Here is a 21517-nt window from a genome sequence, read left to right on the forward strand (position 1 = left end):
AATGTAATGTGATTGTTGATTGGCTAATTAGCCATGGAATTTAATTATTCTAATTCTGACAACCAGTTAGAACCATTGTTACATCTAGTGCAAAAGTTTCTCTTTTTTGTATGTACAAAATATATAATGTATTTAAGTCGTATTTATTACTTGTTAGAATATATTTATTTTTGTGGATGTGAAAATATTTCCTTAGTTGTTATATCAAAGTTCTAAGTATTATTTAGCAAGAAAGGAACACCACTGTGAGGAAGATTATTACTTTTGTAATCAGTGAATCATTCAGTCATTTTATCATGGGATTTTACTTTATCGCTCAAATTACCAGATATTATTGCAAACTTCCAAGTTATTACTCACATGGAGCAATATCATATGCCTAAGAGTCATCTTGGAATGTGATATTACGCCAGCAAAATCACTTTCAACTAGCTAAGACAGAAACAAACGAAACTTATTATAGCTACCATAGACATTGATATGATTACACTCACAGTAGTTCTCGCAAACCAGAGGTGATGTTTCTTTCACGACACTGTGAAATGAACGGTACCGTAAAAGAGGCTGATGAGTAGGAGTGATTCTATCTATTGGAAGATCTATGCTGCTAGCTGTGTGTTTAGATTTCCAGTGTACATTTCGGGGACGTACCGTGTTTCAACTATCTTTAGTACATGGTAATCATATACACATTACCAAGTCACTGCTATCACCCATATATGTAAGCTACTATATGTATGATAATAGCCATACTTTATGTCTCTGTGAGTCTCTTGAAATTAATCGTGCCATAGTGGTATTGGTTAATGTAGGATAACCATTGCAATTACAACTTACAAGTGAAACAGAATGATAAATTATTATGCAAGACTCACTGGTTACAAATAATTGACTATTTTTACACTGTGTTCCTATTTAAAGAAAAACTAAAAAAAAAATGCAGGTGATTCATTGGTTGAAATTTACTTACAAAGTCGCAACTTGGGAAGATTTTTTTTTGTGAGAAACACCAAAGTTTTCCTAGTTTGGTGACAGTTAGCTAAATCAAAGCTTGTGCCAATTGATATTTGTGAAGCGCAAGGAGAATTAGGAGTAAACCATATTGTTTCTGTAGTTATAAAAAATATATCAGGGTATTGTATTTGTTCCAAGATCTATAGTTCCACAGGTTTTAAGATTGTTGAGCAGTGTACTGTCTTCATAATCTGAATTGTTATATTATTACATCAGTTTTGAGTTATTTTAATATCCATTTATTTTAACAGAGATTTAGTCTAACTTTCCTTCCATGTATAAGCCTTAGTTTTTCCTATTTTTAACAGCTTTAATGTGATGAAATCAGCTTGATGATTATAAAAATATATAATTTGTCATTTTAATCTTGAAACCTCAGTGTTTAGTTTTAAAGTGTTGGTTAGATAACTAGCAAGAAATGTCAAACACTACTTTCAAAGTCAAGTTTTTGACATGGTTTGTAAGGCTTTGTGTTCATTGACCACATTTAGTGACTTCACAAATAATGTACACTTGATAAGTAAACCTTGATGAAGAAAATGAGTTATACATTCTGTTCTATGTCTGAAATATCTCATACTTAATTATCACAAGCTGAGCTGAAAACATTCTTTACTCCAGTGAAAATACTTATAAAAAACCTTAAAGTATATATATTTATTTAAAGTATACAAGTTTGATATTAATTGATGCCGTTAGGATTATCTTCTGACATTGTTAGCATGTGGGTTTCCCCAGTATTTCAGTATACGCATACTAAATAATATCATCAAATTGTCTACATATTATGCCTCAATACCTGGTTTTAGTTTTGCCAATACCAAGTGATAGTAAAGTATGTTTCAGTTAGTAAAATACTACAGATATACAGCAAAAATCCTCGCTCAAAAATCTTACAAACTTTGGCAAGGATTTCTTTCCCTGCCAGCTACTTGAAATGTTGTGGTCACTTATATTTCAAAGTACTCCTTGCTTGTATTATTTGATATTTTAAGTATTATGAAAATTTGAAATGAAGTAATGTTATGTTATATTATCCTTGTCCAATATAATCTCTGCTGAAATAGAGTATATTTGCTATGAGATATGAACATAGAGCGTGACAAGGTGAATAAACTCTGTCATAGGAGTGAGGGCATAACTGTATCAATGGCTGGGGTACATGTGCCATAGGCCCTAGGGTAGTATGAAAGTGTCACATTACCTGGGATATATATGCCGTATGGGTAACGTGTCATATTAATTTGGGTAGGGATGTACATGTCATAGGGATAGCATGTAGTTGTCACATTGGGTAGGGTGTAATTGTCACATTGGGTGGGTTGTACATACCATAGGGGTAGAGTGTAAGTTTCACATTGGGTGGGGTGTACATGCCATAGGGGTAGAGAGTAAGTTTCACATTGGGTGGGGTGTAATTGTCACATTGGGTGGGGTGTACGAGTGTAAGTTTCACATCGGGTGGGGTGTACGTGCCATAGGGGTAGAATGTACTACAGTCACATTGGGTGGAGTGTACATTGGTGTCACATTGGACATACTTGAAAGCTAACAAACTGCCAAGTCAAATCTATTGTTTCCTCATAATGGTAGAAATAAGTGTACTTTAGGGGTTGGACATACTTATAAAATAGCATGCTGTCATGTCAAGCATATCATTGGCTTGTTCAAATCCTTAGTGTGGGTTTATATGGCTGTGTTAACACATATTACATCAAGGTTTTTGTCATATAAATCATAATTTCACGTCCTTCTCCATTTCATGGGACAATCTTGAAATCATTGCCATAGTAACTACAAGCCATTACTCTGCTTGGAAATCACCCAAATCTGTTAAGTTTGTTTAAAATGTTGATGTACTTGTCAATGACTGTACATGCTAAGCCCATGACAACAAATGGCTGACAGTAAGAATTCACACTTCACTCCCACTATGTAATGCTGTTGATTTTCTATATTGTAAATTTCAGTTTAAGGTCAGTTTTCTTTTTCAGCGTAATGACCTGTGACATTTGTTGGGTAAATATACAGCTTGATCATTTGGTGATCATACATTATTTAGTAGATGGTACATAAGGTCGCCACCATATTGGTTAGAAATAGTTTTAAAATTCTATACAGAGTTACTACAACAGTTACTGAAATTCAAGGATACCGCTGACTTCTTATTCCTAATCAATGAATGTGTTACAGAATCAAGATAAAAGTTGTGAATATTTGCCAATGAAATAGCTCCTTACCTACTTAATCAGCTAATGTACGCCAGGACAAGTAACATACATACATACATCGCCATGCCATGCTTCACATGCAAAATGTTACCAGTTCTTCATTTGTGACACCTTTTGTCAAGTGGGCTGACATTTAACCCTTAACCTTTGACCTTCTCGAAACTGACTTTAACAACACATGAGTGATTGTAAATTGTAAATTTTGTGCTTCAGTTCCACAGAAATTTGGGCAGTGTTTAAAAACTGAAATAACACCATTTGATAGATGTGAACTTTACAGAGAGATGAAGTTATTTGACCGGTACTCAGAGGACTTGTTTTCTTAAATAGATATGAAGAACAACACAACTGTACAGAAAACTGTACATCTTCTGTTACTATGACAACTGTATATGTAGGTAGATATTGGATATTGACCTTGGCATTTGCTGTGAAAGTCACCTTCATATCTACACGTACAGCATTGCTGCATATGCTGTCATTATGCTATATAATATAATGCTGCATTCTTATATTTGCTGACCATTCTGTCTAGCTCAGAAAAAGATACAGAGACTCGACACACTCACCTGTCCAGTTTTCAACTATTTTCATGTCCAGTAATGTGTAGACTGAAGAAAAACTAGCCAGATCACCCATTCAGTGTTAGATTTTCTATTTCAATGTAGTTAGTGTAGGATAGACTTAAAAGACCTTGGAAACTCAGCTATCCTGTAGTCGGCTTATAATGTGCAATAATGGAAATGTACTCAGTTTTATGATAAATTGATGTAATATTGACTTTATCACTTAGTATGGCAGCATTTATATATCCAACGTTTTCCCAAAATCATACACATACATACAAACGTTACATCTTTGATTTAGTAGTACATTCAGGTACAATAAGTGTGATTATTTAAGTTATAAATTGTATTTGTCATATAATTTATTTATAGTTTATTTTAAGTAGATACTTTGTGAAGTTATTCCAGTAAGTAATGTAATGTACGGATGTTTGCAATCGAGACAAAAAAGCATGTAAAGAGTATTTTTCATGGGTGGAGGTATCAACTTAGTCCAAACCCTTTATATGGTTTCTGAGTACTTCCCTGTAGCCAGGTGTATTATACAAAATAACAAATCTCAGTTAACAGAAAATGGGATAAGGATTACACTACAGTAATTTGAACGCTGTTCTATTATCTGAAATATGAAGAAATTGGATACCACTCTAACAAGTACTAGAAATCCATGTACTTTTTTCCTTTTGACTTTTTTAATTATACCGTACGTTTAGTGCAATGAGAATAGATTTGGATGGGATAGTCAAGGCTCTACCCATTTTATTGGGGGTTTTTTCAAATTAAAATTGCAAAATTATTTGTGTACAGGATAGTTTTTACATTGAGTAAATGGGAATTTGATATAAATGATTTGTTTTTCTTCCTGGTGATCCAGCAATGTAAATATTAGCATGTCTGATAGCATGTACATTAAGACAAGTATTATGTAGGTAGGGTGTAAATAATACTACATATACATAGGGTCATACAATAAAGTCATATTTCATTCCACCAGTCCAGTCTATGTAGTTTTTACTAACACAAATGAGGTAGTCTTGCTGCTATACGTTCAGGCTTTCTTCCTATACGATAAGCGAACAAAGTTCGCATTGAGGGCTTGCCCGAACGTCAAGCTAATGTCATTTTCAGACTTCACATTCCATTGAGATGACATATGGCCGTGGGTTGGACCATGTATGCATATATATATGTTAATATATTCAATAACCCATGACCTCTATAATGCTAATGCTCTATAATACTAATGTCCAATATCACATGATGATAACAAATTACTAACTATTATGTGTTATCAATTTATGGTAATTGTGAGTTTGATGAGTGTGTAGACATTGTCATTCACGCATTTCAGTTAAGGCATTGGTGGTTATTTTTACAAGCCCCTCCTTAAGCTGAATATGCATGAAAAATAACCGTTGTCCTCTGTTTGTGCTTGTCACCAATGCGGTTCTCTGATTGGGAGTTATTTACATCCCAGAACTGCAGAGACGACTTTTGCTAGACCTCGGATGTTCCATCCTCGATAGCGATGTTCGGTCGTGTGTCGTATTGTATCGGAAGAACATCCGCGGTCTAGCAGATAGACTACAAATGAGGCTGGTTTGGCCCTAAGTAGCATTTCTCATGCTTTATTAAACCCAGAAAAGGCATTTCCATCAACCTCTCTAGAACAGAATTAGACAAATTTACAAATCTGGCATAGGAGAGACCTGCCTGAGACTGGGGCAAAGCATCATGGGTAAGTAAACAATGATAGTTGGTGTCAATTGTTGGTCAAGGTTTTAAGAAGTGTGAAGCTTCAAATATTGTTTATTTACCCATGATGCCTCACTCCAGTGTAAAACAGCTCTTCAAGATTTGGCAACTATTGTATCTCCATTTCAGAGAGATTGTATGTGGTAGTGTCAGTGCTTTACAGTTACTGAAAAATTAACCGAAGTCAAAGCCAGCCTCACTTCTGTTATTCTTTCAGAAAGGCATCTTACCTTGACTTTCACTGCTTGAAATTACTCTAAAATGAACACATGTATATAAACATCAGTTAGATCATAATAAATTATAGTGTAGGAAAGCTATCCATTTTATTCCAAGTGTATGTATGTCAGGGGTTACAAAGCTAAACCAACATACTTGGTTACTGTGGTGACAAAACACAACTTGTACAAATGGTATGGAGCTCACATCATATTTCATTGAAATGTATCCACACAGGTGATATTTAAACTGTTCTTGTATAATTTATCCTTCCTTTCTGGGTGTGAAATGTTAGAATTTTTGCAAAAAAAACCAACAAAACAATTCCACTTAGTGGTTGATTTACGATTCACAAGAACACGATCTTGTATGTTGAAAACAGTGCCCTCTTGTGGTCACATTTGTTTATGACTGGGAAGTCAGGATTGATGTTTCCATGGGAATTATAGATATAGCGATTGAAAGGCGATTGCAATATCTATTTCTAATCAGAAAATCCAGAAAATATACTGCCATTCAAAAAAACATGTACTTAGTGTTTAATATTGTAAGTTTATACATGAATGGGAGGAATATGGATGATGCAATACCTCTCCTGCAAAGTTACTAGTAACTACATGTTCCATCGGATGAGATCATATAATGATAATGTCGACTGAGAATGGAAAACAATTTTAAATTTATGAGGCTCTGTCATCTAGATAAATGTTTTGACCACCGTATGTGTAAAAAAAATATGTTGGGAGTTCCATGCCGTGACCAGGATTCGAACCTGGGTTATTGCGGCCACAACGCAATGTACTAACCACTATACGATCACGGCGAGCTAAACACCTCATTGATTGACATTAGAATAGCAAATTATAAGTACCAAAAAGACGTACAATAAAAATTGGCATTGTCTGAAAGATTCATATTATGGTTGTTACAGCTAGGTTTTCTTTTGTTCATTCTCACAATTCATTGTCCTTTCTTCAATGCAATGAATACATTGATTACGAAACCAATTTAGAAATTATCATAAAGTACAATAAAAAGACAATCAAAGTATTGCAGAGTAGGACTGCGAAAAAAAGAAATAGCAGATTGGTACGTTTATGGATCATAACTGGAATAACTACCATCGTGGACATGGTTCTCTGTCCCTTTGAGCACCGGGTAGAAGACAGTGAGTACCTTGGCATCTTCTTCCGCCACCAAAATATGTTTATCGTGTTCATTCATATTGTAAATAGTACCACTGTCACGACCAACACGAGTTTGTATCATTTCTCTGCCATCGTTCCATTCATAAGTAACCTTTCCAGTGATGAAGTAGGTAGACTCCATGTGATACAAATATCCAAGCTTCGTGGTGTGTCCACTTTTAGCCAAAGAGCTATGGAAACTCACTGGGAATCCATCTTTTTTCACTAGTAGACGTCGACTGTATCCATGCCCCCAGTCGATATCTCGTTCGGTACCAATGACATCATTCAAGGACCGAGACACGATACGATCATTTGAGGGGTCAGAATCTTCACAGTAGACGATGTACACTCTCATGCGTGTCTCAGCTGATAGTTGAGCAGATACACCAGAAGACATTGCTATAAATTGGTCAGGTTTCATAGCATACGTTTGACTATTGCAAGTCTTGATACTTCCAGAACCAGAAATACAATAGTACATGTGATTCAGTTTTGGGTTCTCTGGAGATTTCAATATCACTGTCATCTTGGTTTCAATGAATACCTCGTAAGACATGCAACCCATTCCATCACCATCAGCTATCAGCTCTTTCCCTTCTAATTCTGTATTAGGGAGTGTGGTTATCAGGACGTCTTCTGAATGACGGACAATCATGTTTAAATTTGGGTAGGTATTCAACAAGCCTTGGAATACAACAACTGCAATATCATAGAAAGGACACATTCTCTCATTTCAATTCAAAAGTAGACTAATGACAATACTAACTATTCTACGTTCAAAGATAAAGCCCCCCCCCCCCACACACACACACACACACACACACGGCCTGTGACTTAATTCCTTGGATTATATGTATACCACCTTCTCGCTTTAATATACATATTACTGTAGTATATAGTGTAATTTGCCAATGACCTGCACTTTTGACAATTAATGACCTTGAATACCACACAGCACTGTGTACTGACAATCATTCCATACAAAAAATCCTCTTTACATTAATTCAATTCAACGTAGATATGTGGCATATCATACAGGTTTAGGGACACTTACATTCATGCAGACTTGATTGGGTGCCAGGATGAATGATGTCTTTCTGTTGCAAGATGAAGTCGATCAGGGTACAAATGACAAATGTATATGTACATTTCTGTACAAAGTCTTCGTTCTGTGCAAATAGCTATTTTCATATGCATGGGTTAGCATATCGGGAAGGACACACCCTGTTCTTACTTGTATATTGGATATTTCGTATCAAATTCGTTATAGATTCATTATAATCTATCAAAACTCCTAGCACGAGATGATACATAAACTTGATCACTCTGGTTTGGTAGAAAAGTGTAGCAGTGTTGGAGAGATTTTTTGTCAAACAAGACGATGTTTGTTTCAGGTTTCCTACGTTTCGTTACAGCCCAAAATCGGGATCACATACCCCTGACCCTCTATGCTACAGAACTTGTGACCTGAGCTATAAGGACAACATTCACAATATTCATTATCAAACGTCACATTACTGTCTATACATATGCGATTCCTTGTCCGTAATGTGATAGATCAGAGCCTGAGGGCCCTTCTAACATGTCCAATTTACAAATATCCAAATTACAATACCTAATAGTCAATCTCGGTTGTGACTCGTACCGTAAAACGACCCAGTCTTCGTACATGAGCGACATAAGGGACCAGTCAGTTTCTTCGGCCTGGGGGGGGGGTCCGGTGGATTGGTAGGGGGGGGGGGGGTCACCCTGTTTTTGAAATTGGTAGTAGGGGGGGGGGTCATGCTGTTTTGAAAATTGTGGATAGGGGGGTCATTGTGTTTTAAATTCTGATGGAAGAAAAAATCCTTTCTACAATGGCATATAGCCTTGTCTGAAATGTGGTACATGTCAATATTTGTTCTTGTCCCTGTTTCTTACATGAATTCTTTAATATTACTTATTAGTTCAAACATATACATATACATGTATTACCTAGCTACCACACTAGTTACAGAACATGTCATGTAAATACTTGGCTGTTTCACAATCAATGCTTCACTTATAGTGCAGTTTGGGGCAAAAGTGAACTTGAAGGTTTCGTAATGGCAATTTTCATAGATAGTTTATAAATGAAGTTAATCTAAATTGTTCTACTCGTCATGTTGTTGACACTACAAATCACCACATCTCATCAGATTCCAGTTTCTATTATACACTAGGTATGACCAACTAAAGTTCTCTAACATACCGGTGACTTTATTATACATATATTAATGCCCCTATACTAATGTTACATGTCTATTTTATGTGATATAGGAAACTCATTTAAAACGTACATTTACGTTAGCTTTTCGAAGCTTGGAAATATTACCTCAAAGGTTATGAATAACCTAAACATTGCCTTAGTATCTCAAGCAAAAAACTCCATATCTGCCAGGGGAAAGCCCCAAGGACTTCCTCACCCCCAGAGGTCACTCATGCATTCAACCAACAATCAGATGCACCAACAACCTTTTTACTGTCATAATGGTATTAAACTTTTCTGTTTGGGTTTTACAGATAGGGGGGGGTCAGTGACTTTTTGTCGGCCCAATTTAAGAATCCACCGCCCCCCCCCCCCCCCCCAGGCTGGAGAAACTGACTGGTCCCTAAAGGCCGATTTTTTAATGTTTGAGACTACACCTTGTTTTGCATGAACGATCTTGATCGTTCAAGGACATACACTGACCCAATCAACTCGTGGCACTGTCACATAAAGTTTACGAGTGCACTCGTACCTCGGAGCGCTAGTAAGCATGGTAAGGGTGCACGCACTCCGTATGTTGCTCGACCATCAGGCTTTTTTCCCGATTCAACTCAGACTACTGGTCTGAGGATACGATAGTCGACCTAAGGTATGCAGCAAGACTAGAAGACAATCTGATTAAAATCTGAGATGTGGTGAATACGGCTCGATTTCTTTATTTTAGTTTAATTTTGTCGTTTTTTCGTTTTGTTTGTTTCGGGAGTGATCGCCGCCTTCCGATAAAGGTAAATAAACAAAACGCACCACATCAGATTTTAATCAGATTGGACTAGTAGAGTGCAATCCCCCATATTAAAAGAAGGTGTTAGAATGTTTCAAAGTACCTAGCTAGCCGATGTCAGCAATGATAGAAACCGAAAACATAAAAGTACAGTCATACACTGACAAGATATACGGTCCTTAAAAGTGGCCGTATGGATGGAGGATTTTGGTATTTATTTTGGATTTTATATTTATAAAACAATTATATCATGGCTTCCTACTTGGATAATCAATGTGATACAACATCTGAGCTGTATTCTCTCTCTCTCTCTCTCTCTCTCTCTCTCTCTCTCTCTCTCTCTCTCTCTCTCTCTCTCTCTCTCTCTCTCTCTCTCTCTCTCTCTCTCTCTCTCTCTCTCTCTCTCTCTCTCTCTCTCTCTCTCTCTCGATCTCTCTCTCTCTCGATCTCGACAAAGTCCGGGACGGGGACTTATGGATTGGGTTCCGTCTGTCCGTGCATCCGCAGCTGTTTCTTGGAGATGCGATTTTGTTTGTGAATTTTCCATGTCCAAAGCCATAACTCAGACATGCTTGAACAGATCTCATTCAAAGTTGGTATTAGGACAGTGTTCTATGACAGTGTGAAGTTCTATGACAGTGTTCTATGACATACATGTGCATATTCATTGTTGTTGTAATATGATCTAATATGGCCACCTGGCAGACATTTTGTTTGCAATTTTTCTATGTCCAAAGCCATAACTCAGACATGCTTGAACAGATCACATTCAAAGTTGGTATTAGAACAGTGTTCTATGACATACATGTGCATATCCATTTTCATCGTGATATGATCCCCCATACCTGACCAATCCTTTATTGTTGTAGGCATGTTCCATGTCCAACAAGCAGACACAACATATCTAAGTCTGTTTGATTTAGGTTCACAAGTGTTGTTGCGTGATCAGAGTAGTGATAATTGTGGGGATATGTCATTCTCAATGACTTGTTTATGATAGAGGGGCTGTACTGACCAAAGAGAGCACAATACAGTACACACAATACAACAAAGGTCATCAGCCTGTGCTATCTGAAAGGAGCTGGCCTCCAGCTTTGCTCCTAGTATACTCAATTTACAACTGTACAATTCCTGCTGAAAAGGGTTGACCAACTTGACCTATATGAGAGGGTGCCCGCCCTGGCTCAACTCACATGCATGTTTATATAAATTTATCTAAATGTCAATGTTTATTTGACTGTTAAACAGTTATATATTTACAATACTAGTAACGTGTACAGGACATCTTGTTGTAAATACAATGTTTTCAAACTACATGTACTTCTGAATAAAATTTCACAATAACTAACGCATTTCAAAGGAAACTGCTTAGGTGTAAAAAAAAAAATGTGTGGTTCCGATTACATTCAATTTTAGAATTGGTGGGGTAGGTAGATTTTTTTTATTTTATTTTTTTAAGTTTTTATATTTTTTTTCATATGTGAGTGTCTAGTTCAGGTAGTTATGTTTTCCGATGTTTTCCATATGGTCTCTGTGTTATTGGTTTCTTCTCATCAGATGTACAGCCATTACAGATTGGAAGAACAGTTTTATATTGTCTTTTCAAGTTGATGTCAGTTTCCACATCCATTATTTCTTGTGAGACTTCACAATTTTGGTGATTTTCTTTTTTTTTTTCTTGAATACGTAAAAAAAATTTAGGGTCAGCGTGAAAAACTAGGTCGGGGTCAGGTAACCAGAACCAAACAACTTTTTTTATTTAGCCTTATCAGTAAATGATGGAATTTAACATTGTCTATTTTCATCTAACACCGTCACTTGTATACATGTATTGTCCATTTTACTTACCACACTCAGCCCTATATGACAATTTCTATTGTCAACCATCAGATATACCTAACATTATAAAAGCTTAATACCCAATTCAAAATTCCCTCAATGAAATATTTCTATAGAGTTACTAAACTATGTAAAATCTGTAGTGTTCAGTGGACATTGTATTATTATTTATGGTTTATTTATATTGTACATAGCAGCTTGTGTGTGTGTGTGTGTGTGTGTGTGTGTGTGTGTGTGTGTGTGTGTGTGTGTGTGTGTGTCTGTCTGTCACAGTGTGTGTGTGTGTTTACAGGTCTTTAAAAAGGTCAGACCCTTCTGCCTAATATCCGAATACAACCTCATTCCCCAAAATCCATATCTGAGTAGTACTGTAGAATTCAAATAATTCCAAGGTCACACATACTTAACACTAGATTAAAATCTGACTGTAACTTGTACCAGAAATTCAAGTACATGTACTGTAAATGACATTAATTAGGTGCAGATAAATAGTAATTGCAACCCTCCAAGATTTCAACATTCCAATTTTGGTGAAAAATAACAATAACTCTCCCTGCCTAATCACAAATGGACAGAGATTTAGCTTTCTGATTTGGCAACACACTGTTTGCTAGAATAGCTGATATGTCTAGTCAAATAGCCACAGAGAATTTAAAACTAACCCATACTGACATAAAATACAATGACTATAATTGTCCCTGTCTCATTAGTACCATTTGTTGAATGACAACTACCAAACTAACAATACCACCAGTAGTACCAACAATAATTATGGATATATCTTTGACTATGAGTGCTTTGCTCAACTCATTCCATTTTAACTTCAAATGGAAGATACATGGTAGGATGAAGGCCAATAATGAGCTGCCAACAGCACCTGACAAAAGAGAGACATACAAAAGTTAACTTTACAATGACTTGACAAATAAACGTGTGATCCTCATCTTTAATGTACATGATAATTTCATTTACCAATTTGTTTGGTCTTGACAAAGGCATTCAAAAATCAACCCCTTTGACTTTTCCAGTGTCAGATACTATTTCACTGAATCAATATTTCATAGGGACGATCACACACAATGTCACACAAGCTCAATAAATGAACTTTTTTTTGTTTAGGGAGCATCAATGCAATTGCTGACTTCATTTTCGCACTTCCAACCAAATTCGAAAACTTTCATGCCTTCAATGATAACAGGTTCTGTATTTACTACTGAAGCTGTGGATAAGTTGATTAAAATTTACTTCTAATGTGATATACAGTGTTGGGTTTCTGGTTAGTATTTTAATGTGTTTACCATCATGTTTTTTACATTGCATCGATTGTAGTGGTGTGACCTTTACAATTTTCATCATGGTTTACACCATACATAGTGTTGATGTCTAAGTTGTGAATGTTTGTTTAGGGGAGGTGGTTTTGTCCTAAATGAACAAACTTTGATTACTGAACTTGTGTGACTGTACGACCATCAGGACTGATCATATGTATCATAGTAGATATGGGTCAGTACTAAAATGATGATGTTGCTATGACAACTGGTGAAATGAACATACCTACAACAGCTGTAATATATGCAAATGAGTCAGAGAACAGGATGGCAAAAACCAGTGTAGTGATTACCAAGAATATCCTCAGAATGTTACGTTTCCATGCGGAAACCTGGAATACACAAAAAAGATTATATATAACTACATGTATAACTATCTGTTGAAATGACTGAAACAATATCAATACATGAACATATATTAAACTTCTATCACTTAAAACTGCACTCGCTGCAAGTGGGACTTTTTAAAAAACATTTTTATATTCACTAAAAATTGGTCAATTACGTATGTTCGTATGTTAATTGTCAAGTTGGTCAATATTATCTGTAGGTAGTGTAGTGACAAGTTGAAATCTTATTAAAACTGTACTAGTTGTCACATGAAGTATCATTTTCAATCAGACAACCATAATATATTCACTGAAAATTGTTAAAAATACCAATAATTAGACATTTTGCATGTTAATCAGTGATAAATATTTTCCATAACCAGTACAGAAACAGGTTGAAATCATGATCATCGTTGAGGGTGCTGATTTTTGGGTGCAGACCCAAACATCAATTTGATTCGATTTATCTTGTATACAGCTACAAAAATGTGTTCACTGACAGGTGATGCAATACTTTTCACAGTGTATGATATTACTTATTAGTTACTGTACCTAACAACCTTTCTTTTTTAAATGTTACAGTCGTAGCGTTAAAAGACAGAGTCTAGTATAGCAACTGCTACTGTTTACAAACTTTCACTTACTGAGTCAGATACAGGAACGAACATAGTACATTGTTTGTATATGTATATAAATTTTTAGTCAGACACAGAAATGAACACAGTATATAAACTTTACTTACAGAGTTTGGTATAGGTACTGCTACAGTGTGGAGGCTATGAAAGTGGTCATCAGATGACCTTTGACCCTTGGGTTCTGATTTAATAAGGGGTGATGCTTCATCTTCATCTCCTTTCACTTTATCCTTCTTTGGTCCAAAAATACGTCCTTGGAAAATTTGGAAGATGAAAAGAGAAATACATTTACAAAGATGATAGAGGGATTATTGACCTGACATCCAACATAATAGATGAATACTAAAAGAAAGGTCCTCAAATCTTTTTCCGATATCTCAAAGTGAAAATTCAGTTTTCTAATGTAGTACTAATAGGAATATATCGGAAACAAGAAACATGAGAAATTCAATATTTCTTGTAAGATTTTCATGAAACCTGTTGTATTGTCAAGTCGTTGACATAACTTGCCATTTCTAGTATAATATGGGGGAGGGGGTCCAAGCTCTGAACACTGGAATAGGTAAGGGAAGATTTACTGCAACTTGCAAGTTCTATTAACATCTCATCTTCAAGTATGAGGGTGGGGGAGGGAAGGGGAGGTTCTACTTCTGCAAAAATGTATTATGCCTTTCAAAACACTTACGTGACTTGGGTATCGCTAAATTATGTATTCAGTTGCAGGAAACTCAGATCCATCTGATTGACTTACCTGGGGCAAACAGAATTGCTTCAAAGATCTCAATCACTGGGAACATTTGCAGTGGATATGTAAGTAGTATACCAACACATACAGTTGCCTTGACGATATAAACAACTTCTGATTGTGGTGGGAAGTTCTCTGTGATTATTTGATTGACATCTGTTCCATAATGAAAGTAACCAATCACACCAAACAAACCCAGTATGACTGTCAACAGCAGCACAGCTCCATGAAGGAATGCTGGGAAATTTGTACGGTTGCCTTTCATGCTAGATTCAACTGGTATCACCTTGTATAAAATGGTACACAAAAAAATACATCTCAATTAGCCGTGGAATAAATATGTATAATGTAGTGTAATGTAATGTAATGTAGTGTAACGTAATTGTGCTTCTATAGTGCTTTCCAACATTGTGCTCAATTATTACCCTGGCACAGACCTATAACGGTACAACAGCCATCCATTGCAACCTCCGTAAATGTGTAAGACTAAATCCTTCATATAGCAACCTCTATCCTACCAGGTCCAAAATGACACAGCTGGGTTGACTCATAGACCCTCCATAGACCCTCATCACGTGGAGGGTAACCGGCTGGGGTACAATCATGGTTCAAATCTTGGAAGAGGGATCTTAGCCATTTTGAAACAAATGGCAGTGGCAAGGCCTGCAGCAGTGAATTGCAGTTTCAAGGCCAGTAACTTTTATCATTTCATAATCATGACTATTAACTGTACATGGCAAATAACAATTTATAAAGTTATAATGCATTCACTTTGCTCATTTATCTACTTAATTTATTTTGCATTTTATCAACTGTGATTTGTCAATTTTATGATACTTTGCACTCCAAACTATCAGAGAAACAGGTGGTGTGGTATTTACTACTACTACTACTGAGACTACAGAGTTTCAATTTAGGCAGCACAATGTTTGTGTGTCTCACGCAAGATTAGTTTTGTTGCACATTATATACAACAAAATACTGACACAGATAAGTGCACAAGCATATACAGTGATACATTTGATATCACTTTGGACATAAACCCCATCACTGTGGAATGAAACAAGGAAGACTCAAATTCAAATACACTGTTTATTTGTTTTCAGTCAGATAAAATGTAACATCTTATATGCATGTGCATTATCAGTGTCTGTATTTTGTTTGTGTAACTCACAACAAATAAATTGTATGAGACGTAAAAACATCATGTTGACCGATTAAAACTCTATACTCTCTCCAGTTTGGTAGTAACAGCATTTCCAATACTTACCACTCCAATGCCTTCATAAGCTGCAGTCATATGTCCCCAAAAGACAGGAAATGTTGCCCACCTAAATAACACTACATCTTCATGTATTTCAAGATCTGAAAGATTTCAACAATAAATATTAGCAGAGCAAAAATATTTATCGATGATGTAAAGTTTTATGACACAAGATATAAGCATATGAAATGTAATGAGAATGATTTTAAAATGTCACACCTATCGACAGTCAAAAGTTTAATTCCTGTAGACAATGTCAAATTCTGATTAAAATTAGGTTGTGGAAAAAGTTGCCTGCCAGAGCTATTGAAAAATTTGATCCTCAAAAAAAGGAAAGGTATATTTAATCGACATAGCTGCATTGGAAACAAAGTTACTGTAGTAATCCAGGACCATTCTAATATAACTGTAAATAGTAAGAATTCTATGATTCAGATATTCACTGATAGTAATCATCTTATCATGTAGCACAACATCATCTGTGTTGCAGTAATCTGTGCTGTGTACCATGTACAATGCTATTCTCTATTGTAGTGCGTTGAACTGTACGGCACTGTTCTGTACTTTGTGTCTGCTGTATTGTTCTATATAAATGTACTGCACTACACTCTACTGTAATATACTGTACTGTGGTATCAAACTGTGTAATGCTGTACAGCATCACACTGTACTGTACTGTATTCCACTGTTGTGTCCCGTTACTGAACTGTTTTGTATTGCACTGTACTGTATTGTTGTACTGTGCTGTGCCGTGCTGTGCTGCACTGTGCTGTATAGCATGGCACTATACTGCTACTGTATTGTCCTGTCCTGTGACTTTTGTGCACTGATGAATCCTTGTACAACATTATACAACTCTAAATGCAATAAAAACTTATAGAAACACATAATGATCACTTTGAATGCTAAATCTAGATATCTATTCATTTATAATTCTAATCCTACAATGTCTGAACACACATAAAGCAAAACATTGGTCAATAAATCCACTATCTATTTTACTATCTTTCCAAATAAATTCAAAATCATTATTTATTATCTATTTATTTATTTTTTAATATTTTTGCATGTTTGAAAAACTAAAAACATCCTTACCAATGATTAGATAGAGTAACAAAGCTAGAAATCCAAGACAAAGTGCTAAATTAGCAATTGCACTCATTGGTCCAAGGGTACGCATGTTACGTACGAAGGAAAATATTATAAAAATTGGAAAAGGTATCAAGACAAGGAAATAAAATGATGGCGCTGTTGACTCTTGAAGTGGACTCTCACATTCTGTACTGTTTGCAGTAGATTCTGTTGAAGCAATGTCCATATCTTGAGAAGGTGTGGTCAAATTGGAGGCTAGATACATATTTAATCTATGTACAATTTTCTGTGTCGTTGGACTTGTATTCGTTTTCTTTGTCTCTATATACGATTCGTTATTCAATATCTGAGTAATGTCAAAATCAGCTGCTTCACTCTTGTTGCCATGGCGAATATGTAAATCGGTTTCAACCACTGCTTGAAGATTGAAACTGACAGACAGGGATGGTGATATGGTTTTCATATGTGTAGCATCTTCTGTTACATTATTCACAACATCTTGGAGAGGAAAGAATGATCCGATTGTTGTTCCAAGAAAAATTAAATAAGCAGTGCAGAAACCCAGCTGTGTTATACATAATCCAATATTAACTAACACAATCCCTATCTCACCCATACAAAGTTTTCCAAGGTCACCATAGGTAAGAGATGCTTCAAAATGCTCCAGAAGTTCTTCACCACTCTTTGCCAATTCACCATCATTACTGTCCTCTGCTTCTAAATCAACTTTAGATGGAGTGTAATGAATTGAATGTAGACGACTGATGGCTTCATTTTTGCATTTAATAATGAGATGACAACAATGATCTGTCATGGATGCAATGATGATGAGTCCAATTATACCAAGCTGGTGGAAAAAACGAAATAGTGCAAAGAAATACATTACACTTATCTAACCAAAAGTTTACACTTCTGTATAAACTTTATCTTGTTATTTTATTATTACTCTAGTTTATATATTTACTAGTTTGTTTAGCACCATATACTTATTGCAGAAAATCCAATGAAATAATGTAGTTTTCTTAACGGATGCAATAAAGATTTTATTCTACTCATGATAACAATCAATTTACTGTTACTATGAAATTTACACTGAATTATAATTGATTTTCTTTTTACATGTTTATAACATTGATGATGATAATAATGATAGTGATGACAACAACAATGAATTTGAATAATTAACAAACACTGACAAAAAAGTGTTGTATCAAGACACAGACACTGACATGAGGTGTGAACTCAAAACTTTTCAAATACCCATTTTGGATTGCAAAAACACTGAAGTACTAGGTTAGCTCTGGTTGGTAGATTGCTTAGCACTGATGGGTTGGTTAGCTTGGTTGGTAGTTTTCTTCAAATTGATAAGTTAAAATTGAGAGTGAGTCTCATACATTGACAGCGACGGATGTTTTAATGTTGAATTATCAATTACTGTGGGAATACAAAGACTTAGATCTCAATTACTGTACCAGAACCTTGATGGTACAAATCTAGATCTGTTACTGGTCAAGACAAAAAAATAACTGTTAAACTGTGTTAAAATCATAATATACCACAGTTGGCATGCATTCGAGTGGCCCTGAATGACATTTATTTATGAGCAATAAACTTTCCCAACTAATGCATACATTCTCTGCACAGTAATTCATGTTTAAATATAAAATGTATGCTCTGCATAAATTCAACTTACCACCATACCACTCTGCATAAAGTCAAAGGGTACAGATAGGAAATTTGCACCAATGAAAGCTTTGAAGATATTAGCAAAATCTCCAACATTTCGAGCCACACCAGGCTTCTCTCTATTGAAAACAAACACAGTGATCAAGAGATATTAAGCAGAGCCTATACGAAGAACAAGACAAATGTAGTGCAATTTTTTTAATAGATTAGATATAACTTTATTACAACTGTACAGAAAATTGAATGACAATTCTATTCAGGTACATAACTTGATAATTGTACTAAAGATATTGAAGAACACTACAATGAAATAGGCTAATGTGAGGTCATCAAATCATGTAGATATTAGATGGCCATTTCTGGTTACAACTGGATTCTATATGTAACCAGATGATATAAACAAAAGTATTGGCAGCTCTACCACGAGGGCGCTATGACTCGACCTAACTAAGGAACCCTGGGACTTGACCTTGGGCAGTTGTAACTTTTAGCTAGAACTTAGTGGAAGCATGAAGCACGTATGAAGCAGAGGAGACGCAAAGAATGGTAGAAGATAGAGGAGTTAGACAAAGAGAGAGAGAGAATTGAAGCTGAGGAGAAGGAGCAGAAAAGGCATGTTGCTGAAGCTACTGAGCTGAATTATGAAGTTGAATGGTACAGAGAGCTACTCGTCTGCAAGTACATGTATTTCTACACATGTGGAGTGCATGTTCAGTAAATTACTTATTTTGCCTGTAAATCTAATGATATTGTCACTGTCCATTGAATGATTAATTAGTTGTATTTGATTCCTCATGCAGTTGAACTGAACTATGAATTAATGATATTGTCACTGAATGAATTGGTTCCATTGTATAATTAATTAGTTTGTATTTGATTCCTGATACAGTTGATCTGAACTATGAATTAATTATATTGTCATTGAAGATATTGATTCCTTTGAATAATTAATTAGTTTGTATTTGATTCTTCATATAGCTGATCTGAACTATGGATTAATTATATTGTCACTGAATACATTAATTCCGTCGAATAATTGATTAACTTTATTGATACTTAACCTCTGATTTTGAGCACCTTGATTGGTGAATGAAGACAATAAAACAATAATAGAATCTAGATTGAATTTATAGAGTGTTACGTGGGAATATACCGAGTTTCCTACAGCTACTAAGTATTTCATTGAAGCGTTGCATTCTAAATTGAGATTTTGACAAGCCGGTATCCTACCTCGACGAGACTCAGAATTCATTGGAAATTAATTGAAGTAGATGTTAGAATTTATTGTGTTTGACTAAAGTATTTGAATATTGAACTATTTATATACTTGGCATAAGTCATTAATCCATCAAAGCATACTGTCCAGTTGGATTACAATTAATTGATGACACCTATTGTATTAATTAGATGTTTGATGTATGTAATTGTATGTATTGAGTATTTTTTGTATGTATTTGTATCTCTTGTGCCGATTGCAATTATAGATGTGAACATTGAAAACTCAGACTTTGTGTGGTTGTTGTTTCTTCATAACTGTACACTTAGAACTTGCATCCCAAACAAAGCCAACGGTGACACCTCAGGCCCCAATATAAATTATTATATGCAACTGGTACTTGTTCATAGCTGGGCAACAGGAAATTGGTTACATATAATTTGCTACACAACATAGTATACTATAGTCAGGTGTAGTGTATTTCATTTGACATTAAATAATTGATGAATACAAAGCTTATACAAGCCAAGTTAAACACGTTCAGACAAAAAATACATGAAACATATGTCATTAGTTTTGCAGTGTTAAAAATATGAGTCAAAATGTTTATAACCACCATGTATCACATTTTTTTATAAATTATGTTGGTATACTCAATGAATGAATGTATTCATGTGTTTGTATAAAACATTAAACTGAGACCATGAACTGAGTCTCAGTTTGCAAAAAATCGCCTTCTAACATTAAGACAGACATTAAGCTAAGACGAAGGCACTAGTTTATAACTAGACTCGTTAGATACGAAGATAGAATCAAATGAACAAATTTTGCTAAGATATTGGCAATTAAACCATCAACTGTGATTCTTCTGTGGATACCTGTAATTTGAGATCATCAGAAATTCCAATAACATACTAAAGAGGGTCGAATTCTGGCAGCATTTATTGCTCATGTGACGTCATACCATAATTCCGTCCATCATATATCAGTGCAGTGGGTTATCTGGTCATTCGACGTATTATATAGTCTATGCAATATGATCATGTACAGAAGATGGAGACTCACCTTCCTCTAATCTTCATACCGATTGTAACAGCGTTTTAACAGACTCCAAGAACTTTAGTGTGTCAAGTATCTTTGTGAACTGAGTAATAACTTGACTGTACAGCACGTGATGTGATGTAATCAGTGACGAAGACAATCACAACAAGAGAGATTTAGAATGTGTTGTGAGGTCAACGTACTTATACGCGATGTGCACAAAGAACACATTAATTTACACGTACGCACTTTCTCGCTGTGGGTACTTTTTAGGCACCGTAATCGGACTATAAATGCTATAAGTATTTCCCACTCATATGGCACTGTAGTAGCGATGTTTAAGGTTTGTGTCGACCTTA

General features: G+C 35.4%; 2 protein-coding genes and 1 non-coding gene across 3 annotated transcripts; all 3 read right to left on the reverse strand.

The window, feature by feature from the left end:
* Window positions 1-6536: 6536 nt before the first annotated feature.
* Trnah-gug (transfer RNA histidin (anticodon GUG)) lies at window positions 6537-6608 on the reverse strand. Its single transcript has one exon. It is a non-coding gene; the product is annotated as a tRNA-His (tRNA).
* Window positions 6609-6880: 272 nt separating this feature from the next.
* On the reverse strand, window positions 6881-7630 carry LOC144446322 (L-ectoine synthase-like). Its single transcript, XM_078136070.1, has one exon. The coding sequence runs from the start codon at window positions 7628-7630 to the stop codon at window positions 6881-6883; it is 750 nt and encodes a 249-aa protein (XP_077992196.1).
* A 4473-nt stretch (window positions 7631-12103) lies between these two features.
* LOC144446744 (uncharacterized) lies at window positions 12104-21266 on the reverse strand. Its single transcript, XM_078136569.1, has 8 exons — window positions 21183-21266; window positions 18909-19020; window positions 17219-18062; window positions 16130-16224; window positions 14866-15145; window positions 14222-14367; window positions 13377-13482; window positions 12104-12699 (listed from the first exon to the last, which is right to left on the reverse strand). Exons 1-8 carry the CDS (start codon window positions 21197-21199, stop codon window positions 12509-12511), a joined length of 1791 nt encoding a protein of 596 aa, XP_077992695.1. The 5' UTR covers window positions 21200-21266; the 3' UTR covers window positions 12104-12508.
* Between the last annotated feature and the right edge of the window lie 251 nt (window positions 21267-21517).

The sequence above is a fragment of the Glandiceps talaboti genome, chromosome 15, assembly GCF_964340395.1.
Source record: "Glandiceps talaboti chromosome 15, keGlaTala1.1, whole genome shotgun sequence".
NCBI classification, from domain to species: domain Eukaryota; kingdom Metazoa; phylum Hemichordata; class Enteropneusta; family Spengelidae; genus Glandiceps; species Glandiceps talaboti.